Genomic DNA, 21,847 nt, shown 5'->3' with positions numbered 1-21,847 from the left:
CCTCCTCTATTTTCAAAGGTTGTAAAATACATAAACTTGAACAGAGATAACAATGTTTATAAACATGCTTCTGAGCACTATTATCTAAAAGTCTGTCACTCAACATGGGACAATTCCAACAGAGATGATAAACAGTAGTTGTCTTAATGGGCAGAAAGATGCTGGAGAAGGAGAAAAAAGCTTTTGAAATAGGATCGGGTTTTGAAGACTGAATTTAAGAAGCTACTTTTGGCAAATTTGGGTTGAGGAGGCATTTTTGAAGTCCTTTAAAGCTATGCTCTTAGAATCTGCCCAGAGATTCAATATCATGTGTTCCTTAACCAGTCCAGGCCTTTGAAAAGCCCTTGGTGCTTATAGAGGCTTGGGAAAGGATTGTAACCTCAGTGACTACTTTGTTGTTGTTGTTATTGTTGTTGTTTTAACATCTTTATTGGAGTATAATTGCTTTACAATGGTGTGTTAGTTTCTGCTTTATAACAAAGTGAATCAGTTATACATATATTCCCATATCTCCTCCCTCTTGCATCTCCCTCCCACCCTCCCTCTCCCACCCCTCTAGGTGGTCACAAAGCACCGAGCTGATCTCCCTGTGCTATGCTGCTGCTTCCCACTAGTTAGCTATTTTACATTTGGTAGTGTGTATATGTCCATGCCACTCTCTCACTTCGTCCCAGCTTACCCTTCCCCCTCCCTGTGTCCTCAAGTCCATTCTCTGGTAGGCCTGTGTCCCTATTCCCGTCAGTGACTACTTTGAACTGCTATTTGACACACCTGTAAAGTGCAGTGAAATTGATAATTCCCTGCTGGGAGGTGGTTTTTTTTCAAGTTTCTGTAATTAGGTCGAGATCATATATATTTTTTAAAGTTCCATAAGTAATTTGTAATGTTCACAAATTGACTTATTGGTGAGGATTTAGCTTTCTTAAATCACTCCTTTCTTAAATCATTCCTTTTCTCCATTTCTCTTTTGATATAGCTATTATTCCTTTTTGTGGTTGTTAAATCAGTATTTTAAAATTATACTCATGACTTTTCTGCTACTTTCTAGGCAATTTCTCCAACTTTATCTTCTAACCTATTGAAAATTTAATTTTCTGTTTTAATTTCTTAGAGCTCATTATTTGATAGTTCCTTTTGTCATTTTGAGAATAAGAGGAGTAACAATAAACAGTGTAATGTCTACATCTGAGAAGAGATTCAGATACACATTTGAAAAGAAAGAGAGTTACAGAATTCAGAAGAATAAAGGGGAGTATGGCAATGTGGGAGAAAGAAGGTAAGACTTTTGTTGCTTATTATGAGAATGTTGGCATTCTCTCATTTTTTTAAATTGAAGTACAGTTGATTTACAATGTTGTGTTAGTTTCAGGTGTGCAGCAAAGTGATTCAGTTATGTATATATATGTGTGTGTGCCTGTGTATATTCTTTTTCAGATTCATTTTCCTTATAGGTTATTATAAAATATCGAGTATAGTTCCTTATGCTATACAGTAGGTCCTTGTTGGTTATCTATTTTGTATATAGTAGTGTGTATATGTTAATCCCAAACTCCTAATTTATCCCTCCCCCCCTCCTTTCCCCTTTGGTAACCATAAGTTTGTTTTCTATGTCTATGGATCATATTTCTGTTTCATACTTAAGTGCATTTGTAACTTTTTTTTTTTTAGATTCTACATATAAGCGATATCTTATGATTTGTCTTTCTCTGGCTTACTTCACTTAGTATGATAATCTCTGGGTCCATCCATGTTGCTGCAAATGGCATTCATTCTTTTTCATGGTTGAGTAATATTCCATTGTATGTATTTACCACATCTTCTTCATCCATTCATCTGTCAGTGGACACTTAGGTTGCTTCCATGTCTTGACTATTGTAAACAGTGCTGCAGTGAACATTGGGGTGCATGTATGTTTTCAAATTATAGTTTTCTCCAGATATATGCCCTGGAGTGGGATCCCTGGATCATATGTTAATTCTGTTTATAGTTTTTTAAGGAACCTCCATACTGTTCTCCATAGTGGCTGTACCAATTTACATTCCTACCAACAGTGTAGGAGGGTTCCTTTGAGAATATTGACATTCTAACAGCTGGCAGTCCTGAGTTCTCATAAAGTAGATGCTTTCAGTGCTGGCCTTTTCTTGGAGGCTTTCAGCCACTAGAAGAGTCTACCTTGAGGTGATAGAAGAAAAACCTCCCATGATTTAGTTCTGCACAGTGATTTAATTTCATCACCACCTGGTCCATATACTGTGACTTTTTACTCAATTATATGTGCAAATTCACATAAATGATTTCCAGCTGAATTATCAATTCTGACTCCTGTTATTTAATTTTTAGTAATATTAGAACTCATATATTTTCACATATTCTTTTAACTATAAATCTTGCCTTGATCTTAAAACTTTTTAGCTTCTCTTATTTTCCTCAGCTAATGCTCTTCTTCCCTTACCAACTTAATACATCATATTGTATTGTTACAGCAAAGTTTACAATGTATGCATGTGTGTATTATCCTTATTCATTTACAGACAATCCTAGTACAACTGTATGTATTTCTCAGAGTCCATTATCTTATTAGTGGAATTTAAACCACTCAAAGCTAATTAAGAGTGCTGTAAAATGTAACCAGAGAATATGAATGTTTAATACAATCAAAAATATTGGAAAATGCATTAGAGAATACACCTTTAAATTATTCCCTGAAGTTTTATTAGGACGTTCCCTATAGATTCATATAAGTTTTTTATCAGTTATGGCTCAAAGTTAAATTTCTCTTTTTGAGCTTAAAACTCTTGCTAGGAAAAAAGTACTGAATTTTTCTTTTAAGTGTCATATAGTTCCTCTCCCTCCCCCCTGCTCCCACCCTTGTTTTTAGTTAACCTCTTGTTCTTGTTTCATGGATACAATCAATATCTTATTTCCTTAAAGATATTATAGTTTTTGTTTTAAGTTTTTTTCTGTTTCCTACATTTTTTTTTCTTGTTTGGTTTTTGCTTTTACCATTGGAAACTTTTCTTTAGTGTCTAGTAGTCTTTGGCTATGTTCGTATTTAAAAGTGAGGAATTATGGGACTTCCCTGGTGGTCCAGTGGTTAAGACTCCATGCTTCCACTGCAGGGGGCATGGGTTCAATCCCTGGTTGGGGAACTAAGATCGCACATGCCTTGCAGTGTGGTCAAAAAAAAAAAAAAAAAAAAAGTGAGGAATTAAGCTAATAGGAAGCTCTGTTTACATGGGTAAGGCTTTTGGGTTTTGATGTAGGTTGATTGGCTCATAAGCTGGCTTTTTAAAAAATTGAGATGTAATTGACATATAACACTAATTTTAAGGTATGCAGTGTGTTTATATATTGTAATATGATTACTTCAGGAGCATTAGCTAATACCTTTATCATGTCACATATTTATCATTTCTTTTTATGTTAACAGTAGGTAAGATTTAGTCTCTTAGTAACTTTAAAGTTTATAATACAGTATTATTGACTATAATCACTATATTGTACCTTAGATCTCCAGAACTTATTTATGTACTAGTTACAAGTTTGTACCTTTAGTATAGTCCCAATTCCCCCATCCCCAACCCTTGGTAACCACATTCCACTCTCTGTTTTTACAAGTTCAATTTTCTTAGATTCCACATATAAGTGAGATCATACAGTATTTGTCCTTCTCTGATTTACCTCACTTAGCATAATGCGTTTAAAGTCCATCTATGTTGTTCCAAATGGCAGGATTTCCTTCTTTCTCATGGCTAAATAATATTCTATTGTATATATACATATATATATATATACACACCACATCTTCTTTATCCATTCAGCTGTTGACAGACACTTAGGTTGTTTCCATATCTTGGCTATTGTGAATAAAGATGCAATGAACATGGGTATGCAGATAATGCTGTGAGATACTGATTTCAGTTCCTTTGGATGTATACCCAGGAGTGGGATTGCTGGATCATATGGTACTTCAAGTTTTAATTTTTTGAGGAACTGCCATACTGTTTTCTGTAATGGTCATCTCAATTTACAATCCCACCAACTGTGCACAAGGTTCTCCTTTTCTCCATATCCTCACCGATGTTGTTATCTCTTGTCTTCTTGATAAAAGCCATCCTAACAGGTGTGAAGTGAAATCTCACTGTGGTTTTAATTTGCATATCCCTGATGATTAGTGATGTTGACCATCTTTTCATATATTTGTTGGCCATTTGTATGTCTTCTTTGGAAAAATGGCTATTCAGGTCCTTTGCCCATTTTTAATTGGATTATTTTCTTTTTTTGCTGTTGAGTTGTATGAGTTCTTTATATATTTTGGATATTAGACCTTTATCAGATATATGGTTTGCAAATTCTCCCATTCTGTAGATTGTCTATTCAGTTTATTGATGGTTTCCTTTGCTATGCAGAAGCTCTTTAGTTTAATGTAGTCCCACTTGTTTTAGTTTTTGTTTCCTGTGTTTTGGTGACTTATCTAGGAAATCACTGCCTGGACCAATGTCAAGGATCTTTTCCGCTATGTTTTCTTCTGGGACATTTATGGCTTCAGGTCTTACATTTGAATCTTTGATTGATTTTGAGTTAATTTTTGTGAATGGTGTAGGGTAAGTTTCATTCTTTTGCATGTGATGTCTAGTTTTCCTAGCACCATTTATTGAAGAAACTATCCTTTCCCCATTGTGTATTCTTGGCACCCTTGTCAAAAATTAGCTGACTATATATATGGGGGTTTATGTTTGGACTCTCTATTCTGTTTCACTGCTATGTGCTTGTTTTTATGCCAGTAGCATACTGTTGTTTTTTTAAAAAATAAATTTATTTTGTTTATTTATTTTTGGCTGCAACGGGTCTTCGTTGCTGTGCATGGGCTTTCTTTAGTTGTGGCGAGTGGGGGCTACTCTTCGTTGTGGTGCGTGGACTCCTCATTGTGATGGCTTCTCTTGTTGCGGAGCATGGGCTCTAGGCACACGGGCTTCAGTAGTTGTGGCATGTGGGCTCAGTAGTTGTGGCTTGCGGTCTCTAGAGCACAGGCTCAGTAGTTGTGGCGTATGGGCTTAGTTGCTCCGCAGCATGTGGGATCTTCCTGGACCAGGGGCTCGAACCCGTGTCCCCTGCATTGGCAGGCAGGTTCTTAACCACTGCACCATCAGGGAAGCCCCTACCATACTGTTTTGATTGCTAGCTTTGTAATACTGCTTGAAATCAGGTATTGTAATGCTTTCAGCTTTGTTTTTCTTTCTCATGATAGCTTTGGCTAAATGGGGTGTAAGCTGACATTTTTAGTGTATGCCCCAAATATCAGCATCTGTAGGGTTTTTTAAAAATAAACTTAAAAAAATTTTAGAGTAGTTTTATGTTTGCACAGATAATACAAAAGAGTTCTCATATACCCCACACCCAGTTCCCCCTATTGTTAACATCTTACATTAGTGTGGTACATTTGTTATAATTAATGAACCAAGACTGATACATTATTATTAACTAAAGTCCACAGATCATTTAGACTTCCTTAGTTTTTAACCTAATGTCCTTTTTCTGTTCCAGAGTCCTATCCAGGATACTTCATTACATTTAGTTGTCACGTCTCCTTGGACTCTTTTTGACTGTGGCAGTTTCTCAGGCTTTCCTTGCTTTTGATGGCTTTGACAGCTTTGAGGAGGACTAGTCACGTATTCTACAGAATGCCCCTCAATTGGGATTTGTCTTTTGTTTTTCTTAGGATTAGACTGGAGTTATGAGTTTTTGAGAGGAAGACCACAGAGGTAAAATGCTATTCTTATCACACCATGTCAAAGGTACATACTATCAACATGACCTCCTTGTTGATGTTAGCCTTGATCATCTGGCCAAGGTTAGTGTTTATCAGGTTTCTCTACTGTAAAGTACTCTCTCCGACCCCTCCTCACCGCCTTTCCATGCCGTATGCTTTGGAAAGAAGTCACTATGCACAGCCCACAGTTCAGGAGTGAGGGGTATATGCTCCACCTCCTTGGAGGTGGGGGGTATCTACATAAATTATTTGGAGTTATTCTGCATGGGAAATTTGTCTTTTCTCCCATATTTATTTATTCATTCAATTTATTTATATTAGTATGGCTTGATGGGTATTTATTTTATACTTTGGATTATAATACAATAATACTTCATCTTGTTGCTCAAATTGTTCTAGCTTTGGTTATTGAAAGCTCTTTCAGTTGGTCTTGTGTCCCTTTGATATATCCTCATCATTTGTTTTTGTTGTTGTTATTGTGGGGGTTTTTTTAGCATTCTTATTTTTTTTGGCACTACAAGATGCTCAGGACTCATCTTGTATGTAGTCTGCCTAGTTCTAGAATCAGTCATTTCTCCAAGGAGCCCTGGTTCTTTTTATTTTTTTGCCAGGGGGGTGGTGTGGAGAATGATACTAGAAACCAAGATCTGAGTGCTACGTATTCTTGTTGCTGCTGGGTATCATTGCTTCTAGGGTCTCTCAGCTTACAGAGCAAGGAAATATATATGAGTATACCAACTTATATACATATACATATCTACAAGTATTTATGTATATATATATATATATATATAGTGTGTGTGTGTGTGTGTGTATATACAATATATCTATCCATCTGTATTTATATTAAGCTAATCATGAGTTTATACTGATGGCCTCAACTCTAATCCAGAACCTGGATCATTCTAGCCTTCTCTACTCGCTTGTCTGTGGCCTCCCACTCTAGCAGTGAGAAAACTACCTCCCGCCATCCACCCTCCATTTACTTGATTGTCTAATTCCAGTATACATTCGGCCCTCTGTATCTGCAGACTTGAAAGCTGTATTCATTGTACTACAACTATATTCATTGTACTACACTTTTTTACATAAGGGACTTGAGCATATGTGGATTTGGGTATCTGCAGGGGCTCCAGGAACCAGTCCCCCACAGATACTGAGAGATGACTGTACACTTACAGTGATTTCAGAAGTATTAAGCCATGCTCTTGGGGAAAACAGCTTTATGACCCAGAGTACTCACTCATTTCCAAAGTTACTCAGGTCAGCATCTTTTATTCCCATCCCCTTCAGTGAGGCTATTTCGTACGTTTGTAATACTGTTATATTGTCATTCCCATTTCATCCATGATCTCCTGAATATTTTCTTAAATTCTCATACATTAAATTCATTCTTTGTGCTGTAAAGTTGTATGGGTTTTGACAAATGTGTTGTCATATATTCACTGTTACAGCATCATACAGAATAGTTTCACTGCCCTAAAAACTTCTCGGTGCTTCACTTACTCAGTCCTCCTTTCCAAACCCCTGGCAACCACTGATCTGTTCACTGTCCCTATTGTTTTGCCTTTTCCTTATCTGAGGCCATATAGTTTTACCAGAGGGAAAAACTGGATCCCCCAACTCCTCCCAATGAGAGAAGAAAGGGGTGTATACAGATAGATGTTTGCTGGTGAAAATTAGACAGAAAAATGTGGTTTGGGGTCTCACTGTGCCTCACTCCCACTTGGGTGCCTGATGGTCCCAAGTCCAGAGGCTTTTGGGTTCACTCACTCCAAAGAATAAACACCTGTTCTCCTCAAGGGGTGGGGGTGGAGTGGTCACTCATTGCTCTAGGCAGAGGGCACACCTGGGGCCTAATTGCTTTTTTATATACACTTTTAGCCAATCTCTTTGTTTTTTCAGCCTCTTGCTTTTCTGAAGTATGAAGGCCTTCAATTCCTGAGCATTTCTAGAGTTACAGATGTCATTCTCATTTCTTGGTGCAGTCACTCTCTGCAGGCACTGAGGTGTCAGTGTTTCCTCTGCTAAGCTGTTACGTATCTGTCAGCTTTCTGTCTTCCAAAATTATGTTACGCTCTCTTGTCCTTGTGGGTTTATGCCACACTTATATATTTTGCAAATATAGCTCTTAATGTACAGTTGTGATAAAAAATAATTGTGTGCAGTTGATTTCTTTCTTTTTTTTCCCCCTTATTTATTTATTTATTTTTTTGCGGTACGCGGGCCTCTCACTGTTGTGGCCTCTCCCTTTGCGGAGCACAGGCTCCGGACGCGCAGGCTCAGCGGCCATGGCTCACGGGCCCAGCCGCTCCGCGGTATGTGGGATCTTCCCGGACCAGGGCACGAACCCACGCCCCCTGCATCGGCAGGCGGGCTCTCAACCACTGCGCCACCAGGGAAGCCCCCTCGCCCTTTTTTAAAAATCAAATTTATTTAGGTATTATCTACATACAGAATAATATGCACCCATTTTTAAATTATTAAAGATTAATTAATTGATTTTTATTGAACTGTAGTTAACATACATGCTCATTTCTTCATGAGCATTCCCGGACTGCTCTTGGGTCAGGAATAAACCTATAAAAAACTATCAGTAGTATTCTTTTGAAACTTGCTGAAGTTAACATTTCTGCTTCATTTGTGGTTGCTCCCATGGCAACACCATAGTAACTGTAACTGCTGGCAAGGTTTGAAAGTTTCTACTTTGACTTTCTTTTATGGCAGTTTGCTCTTTCACACACTCTCTTATTCTTTTGCAGCATGTGGAATACCAGCAGGGCAGACTGTTTTATATTATGGACAACTTAACTTTGGACATATCATTAAAAAAATAGGGGACAGAATTCAAGATCTGTTTTCTTTAGTAACAGGAATAAAATATTTATAAAATTCCTAATTGTTTCTATAATTCCAATAAATGGAACTGGTACCTTCTAATGGTTTACAGTTATTTGTTTAAAAGTTTATTCAAGTTTATTTGCTTATTATTGAGGTATAGTTGATGTACAATATTATATAAATTTCAGGTGTACAACCTAGTGATTCACAATTTTTAAAGGTTATATTCTACTTGTAGTTTTTATAAAATATTGGCCACATTCCCTGTGTTGTACAGTATATCCTTGTAGCTCATTTATTTCATACATAGTAGTCTGTACCTTTTACTCCCCCACCCCTATTTTGCCCCTCCTCCCTGCCCTCTCCCCACTGGTAACCACTAGTTTATTCTCTATATCTGTGAGTCTGCTTCTTTTTTGTTACATTCACTAATTTATTTTTCAGATTCCATATATAAGTAATATATGTTTTATGTTTTACTGAATGTACTGAAAGGGCTTCATGCATTTTTTTTATCCTAAGGGATTAAATGGGATGAGATGAAATAGTTTTAAGAAGGGGTACTGAGCTAGGTGAAGGCTTAGATTAAAGGGATGCTTTTAGTGTGCCCACTATGGGATGCATGGCTTCTCTTATGTGATCTCATTTACTCTTATTCTGCAAATGACCACAAGGGAGCTATGAACCCTTTACAGATATGAACTTTGAGCCTTTGTCTTCAGTCAGGGCAGAGCCAAAGTGGGAAGTCAGAGCCTGTGCACTTTCCACTGAGCTTAGGTCCTGTATTTCCCTAGCTTAGGTTTCCCTAGCTTAGGTCCTGTATTTCCCCTGTGCTTTGCTTCCAGGTTAACGAGAGCCAGTGTAGCACAGTGGGTAAGCATGGACTCTGAAGCCACACTGCCTGCATTCAAATATCTATTCTACCATGTACCACTTGGGATCTTTGCCTCAGTTTCTCTATCTGTAAAATGGAGAGAATGATAATTGTGGTGGGAATTAATATTGTAAAACACCTAGTAAACATTATATCAATACAAGTGTTTACTAAATAATAGGTAAATTGTGTTGCACTTCTTGTCCTTCTACTGTGCTCAGTACTAAAAGGAAAGCAGATATTGTCTTTAGGTCTTCCCATAAGGGCCAGCTCTATGGAAACAGAAATGTGTATAGATGTGAGAGAGTTCCTTCTTACATGGAAGATTTGGGCCAGACAGGTAATACGTTTTAACTAAAATGTCACTTAGCAGCGCTAACCCTCAAATGGTGTTCTTAAGCAAACTCTTAAGTGCTCATAAGACTTGTATATCGTTGAATAGCTACATAGAGCTTTAATAAGGGTGAAAAATTCCAGTGGTTGAACTGAAATAATCAGATGAGGAATGGTAAAATAATCTAATTATTTTGTCTTTCTAAAGTGAGGGGGCCGAGCTAGATGACTTCAAATACATGTGATTTTTATAATCATTAAGCTTCTTGGTTTAGTCAGCTAGCTCAGACCTGGAATGTAGATGCTAATGTGCTTAGATTAAAAAATGGAATGATGTAATAGCTGAAAATCCTCTGGTGTCATTTGCCTAATTAAAATCCCCAAAGCTGCCTATCTGGCACATAAAAGCAACCACTAGTTTGCGGAGATCTTTGGTTATAGCTTTGTGTCCTTTTGTCCATGAGCCATTTGTAACCCCTTATCCCTATGTTGAATAAGTCAATGACCTTGGTGCCGTACTGCACCTGAGGTTACTTTTTAAATGAAGGAATTAAGACAATACTGTTATCACCTGTAGGCGGGTCACCTGCCCAGGATGTTATCCTCATCCAGTGCAGACTCAGGGACAGCACGTCTCTTTCAGAATACCAGTTCCACATGGGGAATTGAATAGTGTCAACAACTAAAGATTAGCCTTTGCTTGTTTGTAGAAATGACAAAGTAAAGGAGCTAGAAGAGTTCATAGTCTGAGGGGTAAACACACTGAAAAGGATAGTGTTTCTCATTCTGGGAGACGGTTTTATATCAGTCTGAGAAAAGCATCTGAGTAATTTTAATCAAACACCCTGGGCTTAGGCTAGACTTCCAATGGCTCATCCACATGATGGATGGATAAAGAGCACTGATTGGAGAATCAGTGGCTTCTGAAGAGGCAGCTGTTGAAGGTTCTCGCCAGGCAATTGTCTGGCAATTGTCTTGATTAATGAGATTATGCAGTTGCAAAGCAAACAAAGCTGAGGCCGCTAAGTTGACCAGGAAAACTCATTTTTTTCCCTTTGTATTGTAGAGCAGGTGCCTATAGGAGCAGAGAAACACTGGGGTGCCCAGCTGACCTTCATTAACATCAGATCAGTTGCTAATTTTAGTAAGCATTTGATTAGTATTTGGGATGTTATGGTCAGGAATTTCTTCATTTGCTATTTTCCCCCACTGGGAAGATCCTGTTGAAGTGATATCTCTGTGTTTAGTTTTCCAAGTACTATTGACCCTTGAACAACTCAGAGGTTAGGGACGCTGGACCTTCCACACAGTCAAAATTTTACTTATAATTAATAGTCGGCCCTCTGTACAAGTGGTTCCCCCGTATCTGTGATTCCACATCTACAGGCGGATTCAACCAACCCTGGATCATGTAGTACTGTATTATTTACTATTGAAAAGAATCCTTATGTAAGTGGACCCATGCAGTTCAAACCTGTGTCGTTCAAGGGTTAACTGTGATTGGAATTCTTGACAATAACCCGACAGAATGCTGCTGCTAGTAGTAGCTATTAACTGAGTATGTATTGCATGGAAAAGGAAGAAAGGCAATATTATGTATTGTTTAAGAGCTGGGCACTGAAATGAAACTCCTGGGTTTCATTCCTCACTGTACTATTTATAGGCTTTGTGATTTTGAGCAAATTAACCTTTCTGGGCCTCAATTTTCTCATTTATAAAATGGAAATAGTAAGTGCTCCATCCATGTTAGCTGCTGTTGTTAACAGCATTGTTGTTGATTTCATCAGCTGACCAATGACTGCAGGAAGAGTGCAAGGTCTGTTGTACCCATACATTGACCCCTTTCTGGGTCCTTCTCACATCAAGTATGATGGAGGGAGATAAGTGAGTGAACCAAATATCCTGGTGGTCTGAGACATTTCCCGTCTGTGACTTCAGTTTTTCTCTCCAGCAGCAGCTTCCCAGTGAGTACGGGTGACTTCATTCTTTCTCATGGATAATTTTTTTCTGGTTCATTAGCTGGGATATCAAGGTTTTCTGGCTTATCACTGTAAATAGATAAACCTTTATTGATTTTTTTGCCATTACCAAGGGCTGTAAGCTAAGAGATTTGATGGGTCACAAATGAAGAAATTTGCCCCAACATTCTTGAAACCTCTCTGACCAGGGCAATACTTAGTCTTAATTAAGGTAGTGCTCTTGAGGAGCAGAGAGTTAGGAGTTGTATTCCTGTGCTGAGAAGAAAAGGACTAAAGAGAAAAGCCTGAGACTAGACTTGCAGAGCCGCTCAGCTGGTTGAGAGTTGGCTTTGTTTAACGCCCAACTTCTCAGAAGATTTTCCTCGGCTGAGTGGGCTTGGTGAGACATTAGCTTGAGAGTGTTGCTTAGCAACGAGATTTTGTGGGACCCAATTCTCAAAGAGTCAAGCAACCCATCCCCTGCCTGCCCTCCACCAACCCTCAGCTACCATCCTGAGCCTCCTGTTAGACAATCTAGTGTGTGCTGGAGGGAGGGACCAGAGACAGGGGGCAAAGTTTAATCATTGAACTAAGCAGCCTGGAAGTATTTAATCTGTAGCACCTTGTTCCCCAGAGGGATCCAGCCTGGACTGGAAGTGGGCAGCACTCCAGAGACGTGGGAGTGAACGTTGCACGGAAATATCTGCTCACCTCAGGAGAAACCAAACTTGGGGAAAATGTTTGCGGTACACTTGATGGCATTTTACTTCACCAAGCTGAAGGAGGATCAGATCAAGAAGGTAAGGACTCACAGAGCTGAGAGATACCTGGTTCAGTCTTCCCTGACAGAGTTAATTGATCCCGTGCCTACATGTGAAGAGATTTAAGAGAGCTTATTAGAAATGGTACAGGGTGCACAGAGGCAGTAAAAACTCACAGAAGGGGAAGAGGAAGTAAATCTCTCATGGGCTGCACATTGCATACTGTCCTGAGCCTTCAATTTCACTCGGACTTCCTGGCAGATACCAGACGGGAAGGGGATGAGGAGAAAGTCTTTAGAAAGCTTGAAGACAATTGTGTTTGATGTGAGGAATGTTTGGGGGAAAGGCTACAAAGGAGAGTCATTTTTATTTTATTTTATTTTTATTTTTTATTTATTTATTTTTTTTCGGTACGTGGGCCTCTCACTGTTGTGGCCTCTCCCATTGCGGAGCACAGGTTCCGGATGCGCAGGCTCAGCGGCCATGGCTCACGGGCCCAGCTGCTCCGCGGCATGTGGGATCTTCCTGGACCAGGGCATGAACCCGTGTCCCCTGCATTGGCAGGTGGATTCTCAACCACTGCGCCACCAGGGAAGCCCAAGGAGAGTCATTTTTAAAGAAAATTTGAGAACTCTTAAAGTAATTCACATGATTCTTCACATGCTTGAAAGGATATAAATACGGATACCAAGAGGGGTGTGAGTTTTTACGTACAGTAATCAAAATATATATTGTTGGCACGTGCTGTTGGCCAGTGGTGTGCTCTTACTGATGTGCATTATTTTGCCACTTTGCCCAAGAAACCTGTCTACAAAATTGATTCCAAGGTCGGCTGGTTAACAGTTGCCAAGGCTCAAATGGGGGCCAGCCACCAGCATTCTCTCCTGGCAGCCTGCCCCCCTAGCCACACCAGTGAGCCCAGCTTGCCCCTCTAGCCACACCAGCTGCCAGTGGCAGGGCTCTGGGCATGAGCATCTCTCAATTTATAGATAACAGAAATCCTCCCAGCAGGTGGATTTAGCCAGGATTACTCAGGTATTTAAGGTGGAGTGAGAATTAAACCCAAACCTCTGAATCCTCCTTCAGCATTCTTTCCATTGTGTCATGATGCCTCCTGGCTTTTCAAACTGAAAGAAAGCATGGCACCTGGCAGCCCTCCTGTGCTGGATGGGATAACCTCCCACTGCAGTCTGTTCATCAGGGAGTTGGGTTGCAGGTTATAGCAAATCTTAAAATATTGTAAATCAGAGTTATCTTAATTTTCATTTATTGATTAGATTCACGGAGCTCTCTACTAGCTTCTTAAGGAGGCGGAAAAGTCCTATACAGCACTGCTTAAGAATTCATTTTCTGTTACAACCTCTTAGTAAAGATGTAACCTGCATGGTGTCTCTCCAGCCCTCAAGGGGAGTCTTTGGACCTTTATACCTCTAGTTCTAGCAAATTAGTTTTGTTTCCTTGGGCCCCTTTGTGGTGCTTAACCTTTAGTTACACCCAAGAATCAGGCTAGACATGTTTGTCCACCAGCCCAGGTGCAGGCCCAGGAGGTGGGATTGCAACCTCCACTGATCTGTTCCAGGTCCTTCTGGGAGGAGGGTCAGTGTTTGTCAAGGCCTGGGGTTGACCCCTCTCTCTCTCCCAGGGGAAGACAAGATAGCTAAGAGAGAGCTGAGCAGGGATAGTCAGGAGCACTTTCCAGCCACCGTGATGAGCGAGCCAGCAGGTGTCTGGGGTAGCAAGGGTGGCTAGTTTATGAGTTGCTGCGTTGAGTCACAGGTTCTGAGAACACCAACTCATTCACTCCTCCTCGTGGTGACAACACACCTGGTCAAAAGGCACGGGCTCTTTCTCCGTCCCAGTCAGGTAGCCAGTCCCCTCCATAGTTTCTGTGCTTCCTGCTTCTACAGTTGTCAAGATCCTGGGTGCTACTTGCCTACGAGGGTTACTATTCAGACCCTGGAACAATTTTTAAAAATTTCCTTATACCAACATTAAAACTAAACCAAAACAAAACAGGAAGGAAGGGGAAGAAAGAAGGAAGGAAGGAAAGAAGGAAGAGAAAGAAAGAGAAAGGAAGGGAAGAAGGAAGAGAGAAAGAAAAAGGAAGAGGGGAGGAGGGGGGGAGGGGGAGGTGAAGGGAATGGGGGAGGGGAGGGGAGAGGAGAGGAGAAGAGATCTTTTCCAATTCGATGTAGTGACATTATTTGACCTATTGATAACATCGGACTGGGTCTGGTCACTGACCTGCAGATTGTTCATTCATAAGAGAAGAACTGGTTAGGTTTTTCCCTGTGTACTTTTTACAGTTTAGTAAGTCAACATTACAAAAAGTGGAAATGTTACCTTTAATCCCACTCTACTCACAGACACTGTCATATTTGCCACATGGAAACCCTTGTTGTCTTTTTTCACAGTGGATGTTTTTACAGTTATATTGTGTATACCACTGTGGATCTGTATAGTTCACTTACTGTTATAATGTAACCACTTAAGTACATTTCTCCATAATTATCTTCCTACATTTCTCCATAATTATCTTCCTAATATTCAGTCAAGTTGGATATGCCATAATTTAACCTTTTCCCTCTTGTTGGACATTCAGCCACTTTCATAAACATTTTTTTAACAAATAAAATATTGCTATGATAAACACTGGTGTGTATTTAATGTTCTCCATATTTGGGATTGTTTCCTAAGGATAGATTCCCAGAAGTGATATCACTGGGTTCAAGAGTTTAACCATTTTATGACTCTCGATTCATAATACAGGATCTTTGGACTAAGTGATCTGTAAAGTCCCTTCCGGCTCCCACATCCTGTAATTCATCAGCTCTGAGCTTGCAGTTTTGAATTTGCTCTTCATAAGTTAAATGTGATGCTTGTTGGCTCTTTTGTTCAGAAGATATCCGGTGTCACATGGTTTGTGAGTCACTCCAAGAGTGGACTTGGTTTTCTGAACTCAAGTACCCTTCCTTGGTGCCTGCGACTTGTGGGCCTGCTTATACAGGCCTCAAATCACCTGTTTGGATTTAAAATACAGCCTTTTTGTTCCAACGTATGTTTCATTCTTCCCTTCTAACTACTGTACCAGGTGCTGTGGAAGATACAAAGAATAAACAAGAAACTGACGCTAAGTTGACATTTGTCTGTCATAACTTTAACTTAGTGAAAGAGCAGGAGTAGTAACCCAAAGTTTTGAATGACTGTTAAACTTCAGCTGGCAAACTACCCCCAAAGGGCCTCAAAACCACTACTTACATACAAACGATGATGCTATGGGGTTACCTGGAGGAGGTCTTTATACTCTGGGGCTGAGCAGAAATGAGCAGTACGTTCAGGGGCACTGTCTGAAGGGCCTTGGGGTGATAAAGAAGCAAGTTTAGGCTCCGTGTAGTACATCTCACCCTTCCCCAAGCCCCAATTACTTGGGTCACGTCCCTTCTGTCGGTTTTCTCCTTGTGTGTTGCTGTGCCAACCAATTAGTCATAAACAGACTCGGGGGGAACAGAAAGCCCTTAATGAAGCATGACCTGGTTCCATCCTATCTTCTCAAATATGCTGAAAGCCCAATTGTCCTCTTTTGTTAATGGCTCTCTGATGGTTTTCTGGCCTCTCGCTGGCCCCCAAGCCCCTGGAGCCATGGACCGCTTCACTGGCCTAGGACTCCGTACTGGCCCTGGACTGAGCTGGGGATGCCTGCCCTCTAGGCCTGGCTGATGACTGAGTACCTGTCTTATGATAAAGGTCATGTGACCCCTGGACTTTGGTATAACTTGTCTGTTGGGCTTGTGGGTCCTGCACAAAGCTGTGAAGCAAAACCAGGCCGTGGAGTGAGGAATATGGAGACTGCATTATAGTCCCAGGGCTGCCACTTACCTATGGCTCTCCTAATGCTGCTTAATGGCTCTGAGCCTTGGAGTCCCCATCTCTCAATTAGGAGCAATAATTTGGCCTTACCTGACTGCCTCAAATGGATGTCTTGGAGGTTAGATGAGGTGACATACACGAAAGCACTTTCTATACTGCAACAAATGTTCTTAGCCTAAGATAAAAGTGGGAGAGCAGTTCCTGCAGGAACGTGCCAAGATGAAGCCTCCTTGTGACCTGGATGAATTGAGAGGCTGTTCAGTAGATGAAGCAGGGTGGCAATACAGGGCACTTATGCCACTGTCCCTCCTCCTGATACTCCATCCCAGCGAGCCCTGGAAATCTAGGCTGCCACCACCAAATGATTAGCCTTAGCATGGGGAGGAAGGTAATATGATGTGACTACCTTCAAATGTACTGCACAGCAATAGTAATTTTTATATCTTCCCTCCACTGGGGTAGTGGTCCTTTGTTCCAATTTTCTGGTTACTTGAGTGACATGCACTCATTTCCAATAGCAATTTGATCTGACTTTAAAAATTAAACTTCATCTTGGTTAAAACGACCTCAGTTAAAAACAAAATGGAAATTTAAAGCACTGGACTTTAGAGGTTGCACTTGGAAACTGAATTTAGCTCTGATCTTCCTAGCGGCCCATAAACAAGGGGAAACGTGTGAATATATATTGTCATCATTGCACAAAAGAAAGGTTCCATGTTTAGGAACTTGAGGTTCAAGCTATAGCTAGTCTTTTACAGAGGAGAGGCAATAGGACAACGGTGAGGACCTTGAACCGGGAATTAGAAATCGAATCCTTCTTTGTTTTTGCCCCTCCATTGTCCCATCAGAGAAATGGGGGAATCATTTCTTCCTCAGAGCTTGTTTTTCAGAGGAATGACTCCCCATCTCCCTGGCTTTCCATTCCATTCTGTTCTAACTCCCCAGCCTGATGAGAGGTCAGGCAAGGGACCTTTGGGAATCCACATCAAGAAGCTGTCCCGAGTCAGGAATGCAGCTTCATGCCTGGAGTGGGAATTTACAGCCTTGAATGGAGGACAGGTGTCCCCAGCAGCCAACCCTGATCACTCTGCTATCTGTTCCAGGTGGACAGGTTCCTGTATCACATGCGGCTCTCCGATGAGACCCTTTTGGACATCATGGCTCGGTTCCAGGCTGAAATGCAGAAGGGCCTGGGGAAGGACACCAACCCCACAGCGTCGGTGAAGATGCTGCCCACCTTTGTCAGGGCCATTCCAGATGGCTCAGGTGAGCGGAGCCTGATCAGGATCAGGGACCCTGATCGTCCTGATTCCCTCTTGGCTGATGGGTAACTGAAGTTTGCTCCTGTTCCCTGGCTTACCTCTCCAGCCCTCTCTCCACATCCCCCCACCCCCCTGACTCTCTATGCTTCAGTCATGCTCAGTACCAAAAGTTTTGAGCCAAAGTCCAAATGCACCTTGTTTCTTCCCTGCCTGCCTTAGCTCTGCACACTGTTCCCTCTCCTGTTGGAGAATCCCCAGCACCCTCCCCCTTATGAACACCAGCTTGGCTTTTCCATCTCAGTGTAGAGGTTACTGCCTCCATCTGGGAAGCATCCCCATGCTGGATTAGGTTCTTATCAGAGTGCCTGTCACCCTGCTGTGTATGAGAGTCTCCCCGCTGGACCAGCACTCCCTGAGGGCAGGGTCTATGTCTTCTTCACCACAGCGCTCTGAGTGCTGCATAGTGCTTGATGCATACTTTACCTGAAATATTTGTAGAATGGATAGTAAATGGCATTTAACTCCTAGGTTTCTAGATTCTAGGCTATAGATAGGAAGTAGTGGAAGATAGTATGACGTAGTGGCAAAAATACTAAATAATAATTGAGGAAACCTAGGTTCTAGGCCCAGCTCTGTCATATCTCAGTCACCTTTGGCAAAGTGTTTAGCCTTAATTTTTCTGTCCGTAAAATGTGCTTTCTACTGCTGCTGTAATAAGTTAGCGCAAACTTAGCAGCTTTAAACAACACAAATTAATTTCCTTACAACTCTGGAGGTCAGAAGTTTGCAGTGGGTCTCCCTGGGCTATAATCAAGGTGTTGGCAGAGCTGCATTCCTTCTGGAGGCTCTGGGGAAGAACCTGTTTCCTTGCCTTTTCCAGCTTCTAGAGGCCACCTGCATTCCTTGGCTCATGGCCCTTTCCATCTTCAAGCCCCAGTATAGCATTTTCAAATCTCTGACTCTGACCCTTCTGCCTCCCTCTCTCACATTTAAAAACCCAGTGATTACATTAGGTCCACTCAGATAATCCAGCATAATCTCCCAACCTCAAGGTCAACTCATGAGCAATTCTGATTCTATCTGCAACCTTAATTCCCCCTTGTTACATAACCTAACATATCCATAGGATCTGGGGATTACAATGTAAACATCTTGGGGGAGCCATTATTTGGCTTACCACAGCCTAGAGACCTCTAGAGGGAATCTATGAGGTTCCATCAAACTCCTTCATTCTCAGCCTCTGGGTAAAGCCATAGGAGGGAAAGGAACTAACTGGTATCTACCAGGCACCTATTATGGTCATGCGGTGCTAGGGACTCACTGTCTCATACAATCCCCATAAGAACCCCATGGTGTAACTCTTATCTTCAGGTCAGATGAGCTCAGTGAGGACCACGGGGCTTCCTCAGTGTCAGGGCCCCAGTTCTGCAACCAAGCTCCAGCTGGGGCTTTGGGGCTCTTGAAGGAGCAGGGACCTTTGATTGGATTAGCGGGCTTTGGGCCCCTCTGGGCCAATGCCTGGGCCCAAGTGGCTTGGCTCTGCTGTTTGAGAACTGGGAACTGTGATGGGAAGACCCGTGCCCTTGCTGGTGGCGGTTGTGTAGTGGGCAGTGTACCACCATGGAGGAACACAGGCTGCGGAGAGCAACAGTCCTGCTGTGAAATCTCTGCTGAGTTCTGACACTGCTCTTTGAGAATGCTGCGGGGACTGTGTCCTTGATAGATCATCTGGGGCATTCCGAGGAAGCACCTGAATCATGAGGTGTGTGAGGGAGGGAGCCCCAGGTCAGAGTCCTCCTGGCTTTTGGTGCTTTGGTTCCTCTTGCAGAGGTGTGTCCCCAGAAGCAAGGGAAAGTGGCCTTTGATGGTGTGAGGCTACTGGCCAGCTGTGCCTTCCCGACCCTGGCTGCTTCAGGAAGGTTTGGAAGTGAAACTGACCAAGTTTTAGAAATTGCGTCCTCCTCAGGCCGGGAGACACCACCTCCTTTCTTCACTGTCTCCTTGGAGCCTCTCGTCACACAATAAATCTCACCAGTGATCCTGCTGCAGTGAGGTCCCTGGGCCCAGAGTCCCTGTGGAGCCAGGTGACCTTGTTAAGTCCCAGAACCACTGTACTCCTGTCCTCATTAGTAAAAGGGACGTGGCCAGTTTGTCCCACCAACTTGTAGGGTCGTTAAGATCAGATGAGGTCATGTGGAAGGAATGCTCTCAATTATTCAAAATGTCCCAAGTCCTACAGAGCTCCTGGGAGCTGGTGGTATGATTTCATCATTAGATCCTAATCTCTTGGGGCCTCCATTTCAGAAATGTATTCAATTTCCAGAGAAATCCTTTTGAGTTTGCCTACTCTCTAGTTTCCCCTCTTTCATCTGAACCTCCCTGAGAGGGGGTAACCTGATTGAGCCTTAGTTACCTCCCAGCCTGTCAGTCAGAGAGCAGCAGTTGACTGTTCTTACCAGTGCCTTGAAAGCATGGTTATCGTTTGTGCCTTCTCTTCTACCAGTCACAAGGGAAGGGGGACAGGAAATGCCCATCTTGTGATTTGAAGGTGACAGTGGTTCTTTAGGCCCCATCCCAGCTGCCTCTCTTCTTGGCCTCTGTCTCCAGACAGCCTCCTAGGCCTCCCGGAGGGTGAGCCTTGCAAGTTGAGCCCAGGAGCCCCAGTGTTGTCAGCTGATGGGCCCAGGGGTCTGCATTAGGACAGGGGTCCCACACTTGCCTGAGCCTAAGACTCACTGGGGACGATTCCTAAACATATGGCCTCTCAGGCCTCTCCCCCTGGAGATGGTGAATCTCCAGGAATATACACGTTCAGTCGTCCTGCGCCTTGGGGAGATGCTGCACTAGGGAGTGGGGAAGGGACAGGAGCACAAGCCCTGGCAATGTCTTAGGAGAAGGAAAGCCCTCGTGTCCACAGCTGCCTGGAGCCACTGAAAGGTCACGGGAGGATCATCTACAGCTGGTGGATTCTCAGGGAAACCTCACCTTCTTGAAACATCATTTCTTTTTTTAAAAATTTGTATTCTTTTTATTTTTAAAAATTGGGACATAATTGACATATAACATTAGTTTCAGGTGTACAGTATACTGATCAATATTTGTATGTATTAACGAAAAGATCGCAACAGAAAGTTGAGTTACATCCATCAACACACATGGTTACAAATTTTTTTTTCTCGTGATGAGAACTTTTAAGATCTCTCTTAGCAACTTTCCAATATGCAATACAGTATTATTAACTAGGGTCACCAAGCTGTACGTTACAGCCCCATGATGAGAGGTCATAATGATCTTAATAATCACCGTAAAGATCCTGATGGCCCTCCTGCCACTGTTGCCCTCTTCTTCTAGGCAGGTCCTCCTTTCCCTGGGGTCCAATGAGTCCTTTCTCTGTGTCAGAGTTACAGAAGGGATCACACCATGCAGTTTTTATTAAAATCTTCCAATCTATCCTGGTTGGTGTCAGAGGCGTTTTCCCAAAATCTCAATCAGGTCTTGGTTAAAATCTTTCTTAAAATCTTTCTGTGGCTCCCCCTCACCTTCTGGATAAATCCCAAATTTCTTGGAGGTGGGGTAGCTTTTCCACATCCTTCCTAATTTAACCCGAGACTGCCTGCCAGTCTCATTTCTGTCACACGTCCCTCCTGCTCAAAAGCACAGACCTTTCCCACCTGAGGCAATCTCATTCCTTTGCTCATGGCCTCCTCTCCCTGGACCCCTGCTCTCCTCTGTCTGGCTGGCTGACTCGCTCTCTTTCTTCATCACTCAGCTCTGTATCGCTTCCTCTGGGGTGTTGACTCCTGCTCTGATTTAGACACTGCTCCCTGTGCTTCCCACAATCAGAGCACGTGCCCTACTGTGTGGAAATGGTTTATTTACTTGACTGTATTTCTTTTTTTTTTTTTTTTTTTTTTTGTGGTACACGGGCCTCTCACTGTTGTGGCCTCTCCCGTTGTGGAGCACAGGCTCTGGACGTGCAGGCTCAGTGGCCATGGCTCACGGGCCCAGCCGCTCTGTGGCACGCGGGATCCTCCTGCACCAGGGCACGAACCTGCGTCCCCTGCATCGGCAGGCGGATTCTCAACCACTGCGCCACCAGGGAAGCCCTTGCCTGTATTTCTGATGGGCTTCCCAGGGGGCCCACAGTCTTTCGTCTTTGCATCCCTAGCACCTGGCATGTC

The 21,847-nt window shown here is 42.3% G+C and overlaps 2 protein-coding genes across 7 annotated transcripts in view; one reads left to right on the top strand and one right to left on the bottom strand.

Moving 5' to 3' along the window:
- TYSND1 (trypsin like peroxisomal matrix peptidase 1) overlaps window positions 1-21,847 on the bottom strand; it is a 1,185,869-nt gene that overhangs the window by 423,367 nt on the left and 740,655 nt on the right. The gene's annotated exons all lie outside the window — the stretch shown is intronic.
- HKDC1 (hexokinase domain containing 1) overlaps window positions 1,117-21,847 on the top strand; it is a 53,037-nt gene continuing 32,306 nt past the window's right edge. For 5 of the 6 annotated variants that reach the window (XR_010838957.1, XM_059052725.2, XM_067025518.1 and 2 more), the window contains exons 1-4: window positions 1,117-1,276; window positions 11,606-11,782; window positions 12,411-12,576; window positions 17,508-17,670. Coding sequence is in view for 5 of the 6 variants with exons in the window: in XM_059052725.2 (XP_058908708.1) it covers window positions 12,514-12,576; window positions 17,508-17,670 (226 nt within the window). In the remaining variant the exon portion in view is untranslated. Of the gene's footprint in view, window positions 1,277-11,605; window positions 11,783-12,383; window positions 12,577-17,507; window positions 17,671-21,847 lie in introns of those variants that run through there. The other variant, XM_059052723.2, reaches the window with a different exon arrangement.

Source organism: Kogia breviceps, chromosome 2 (assembly GCF_026419965.1).
Source record: "Kogia breviceps isolate mKogBre1 chromosome 2, mKogBre1 haplotype 1, whole genome shotgun sequence".
Classification (NCBI taxonomy): domain Eukaryota; kingdom Metazoa; phylum Chordata; class Mammalia; order Artiodactyla; family Physeteridae; genus Kogia; species Kogia breviceps.
The sequence above is the reverse complement of the archived record's forward strand: the minus strand, read 5'-3'. Positions and strand labels throughout refer to the sequence as shown.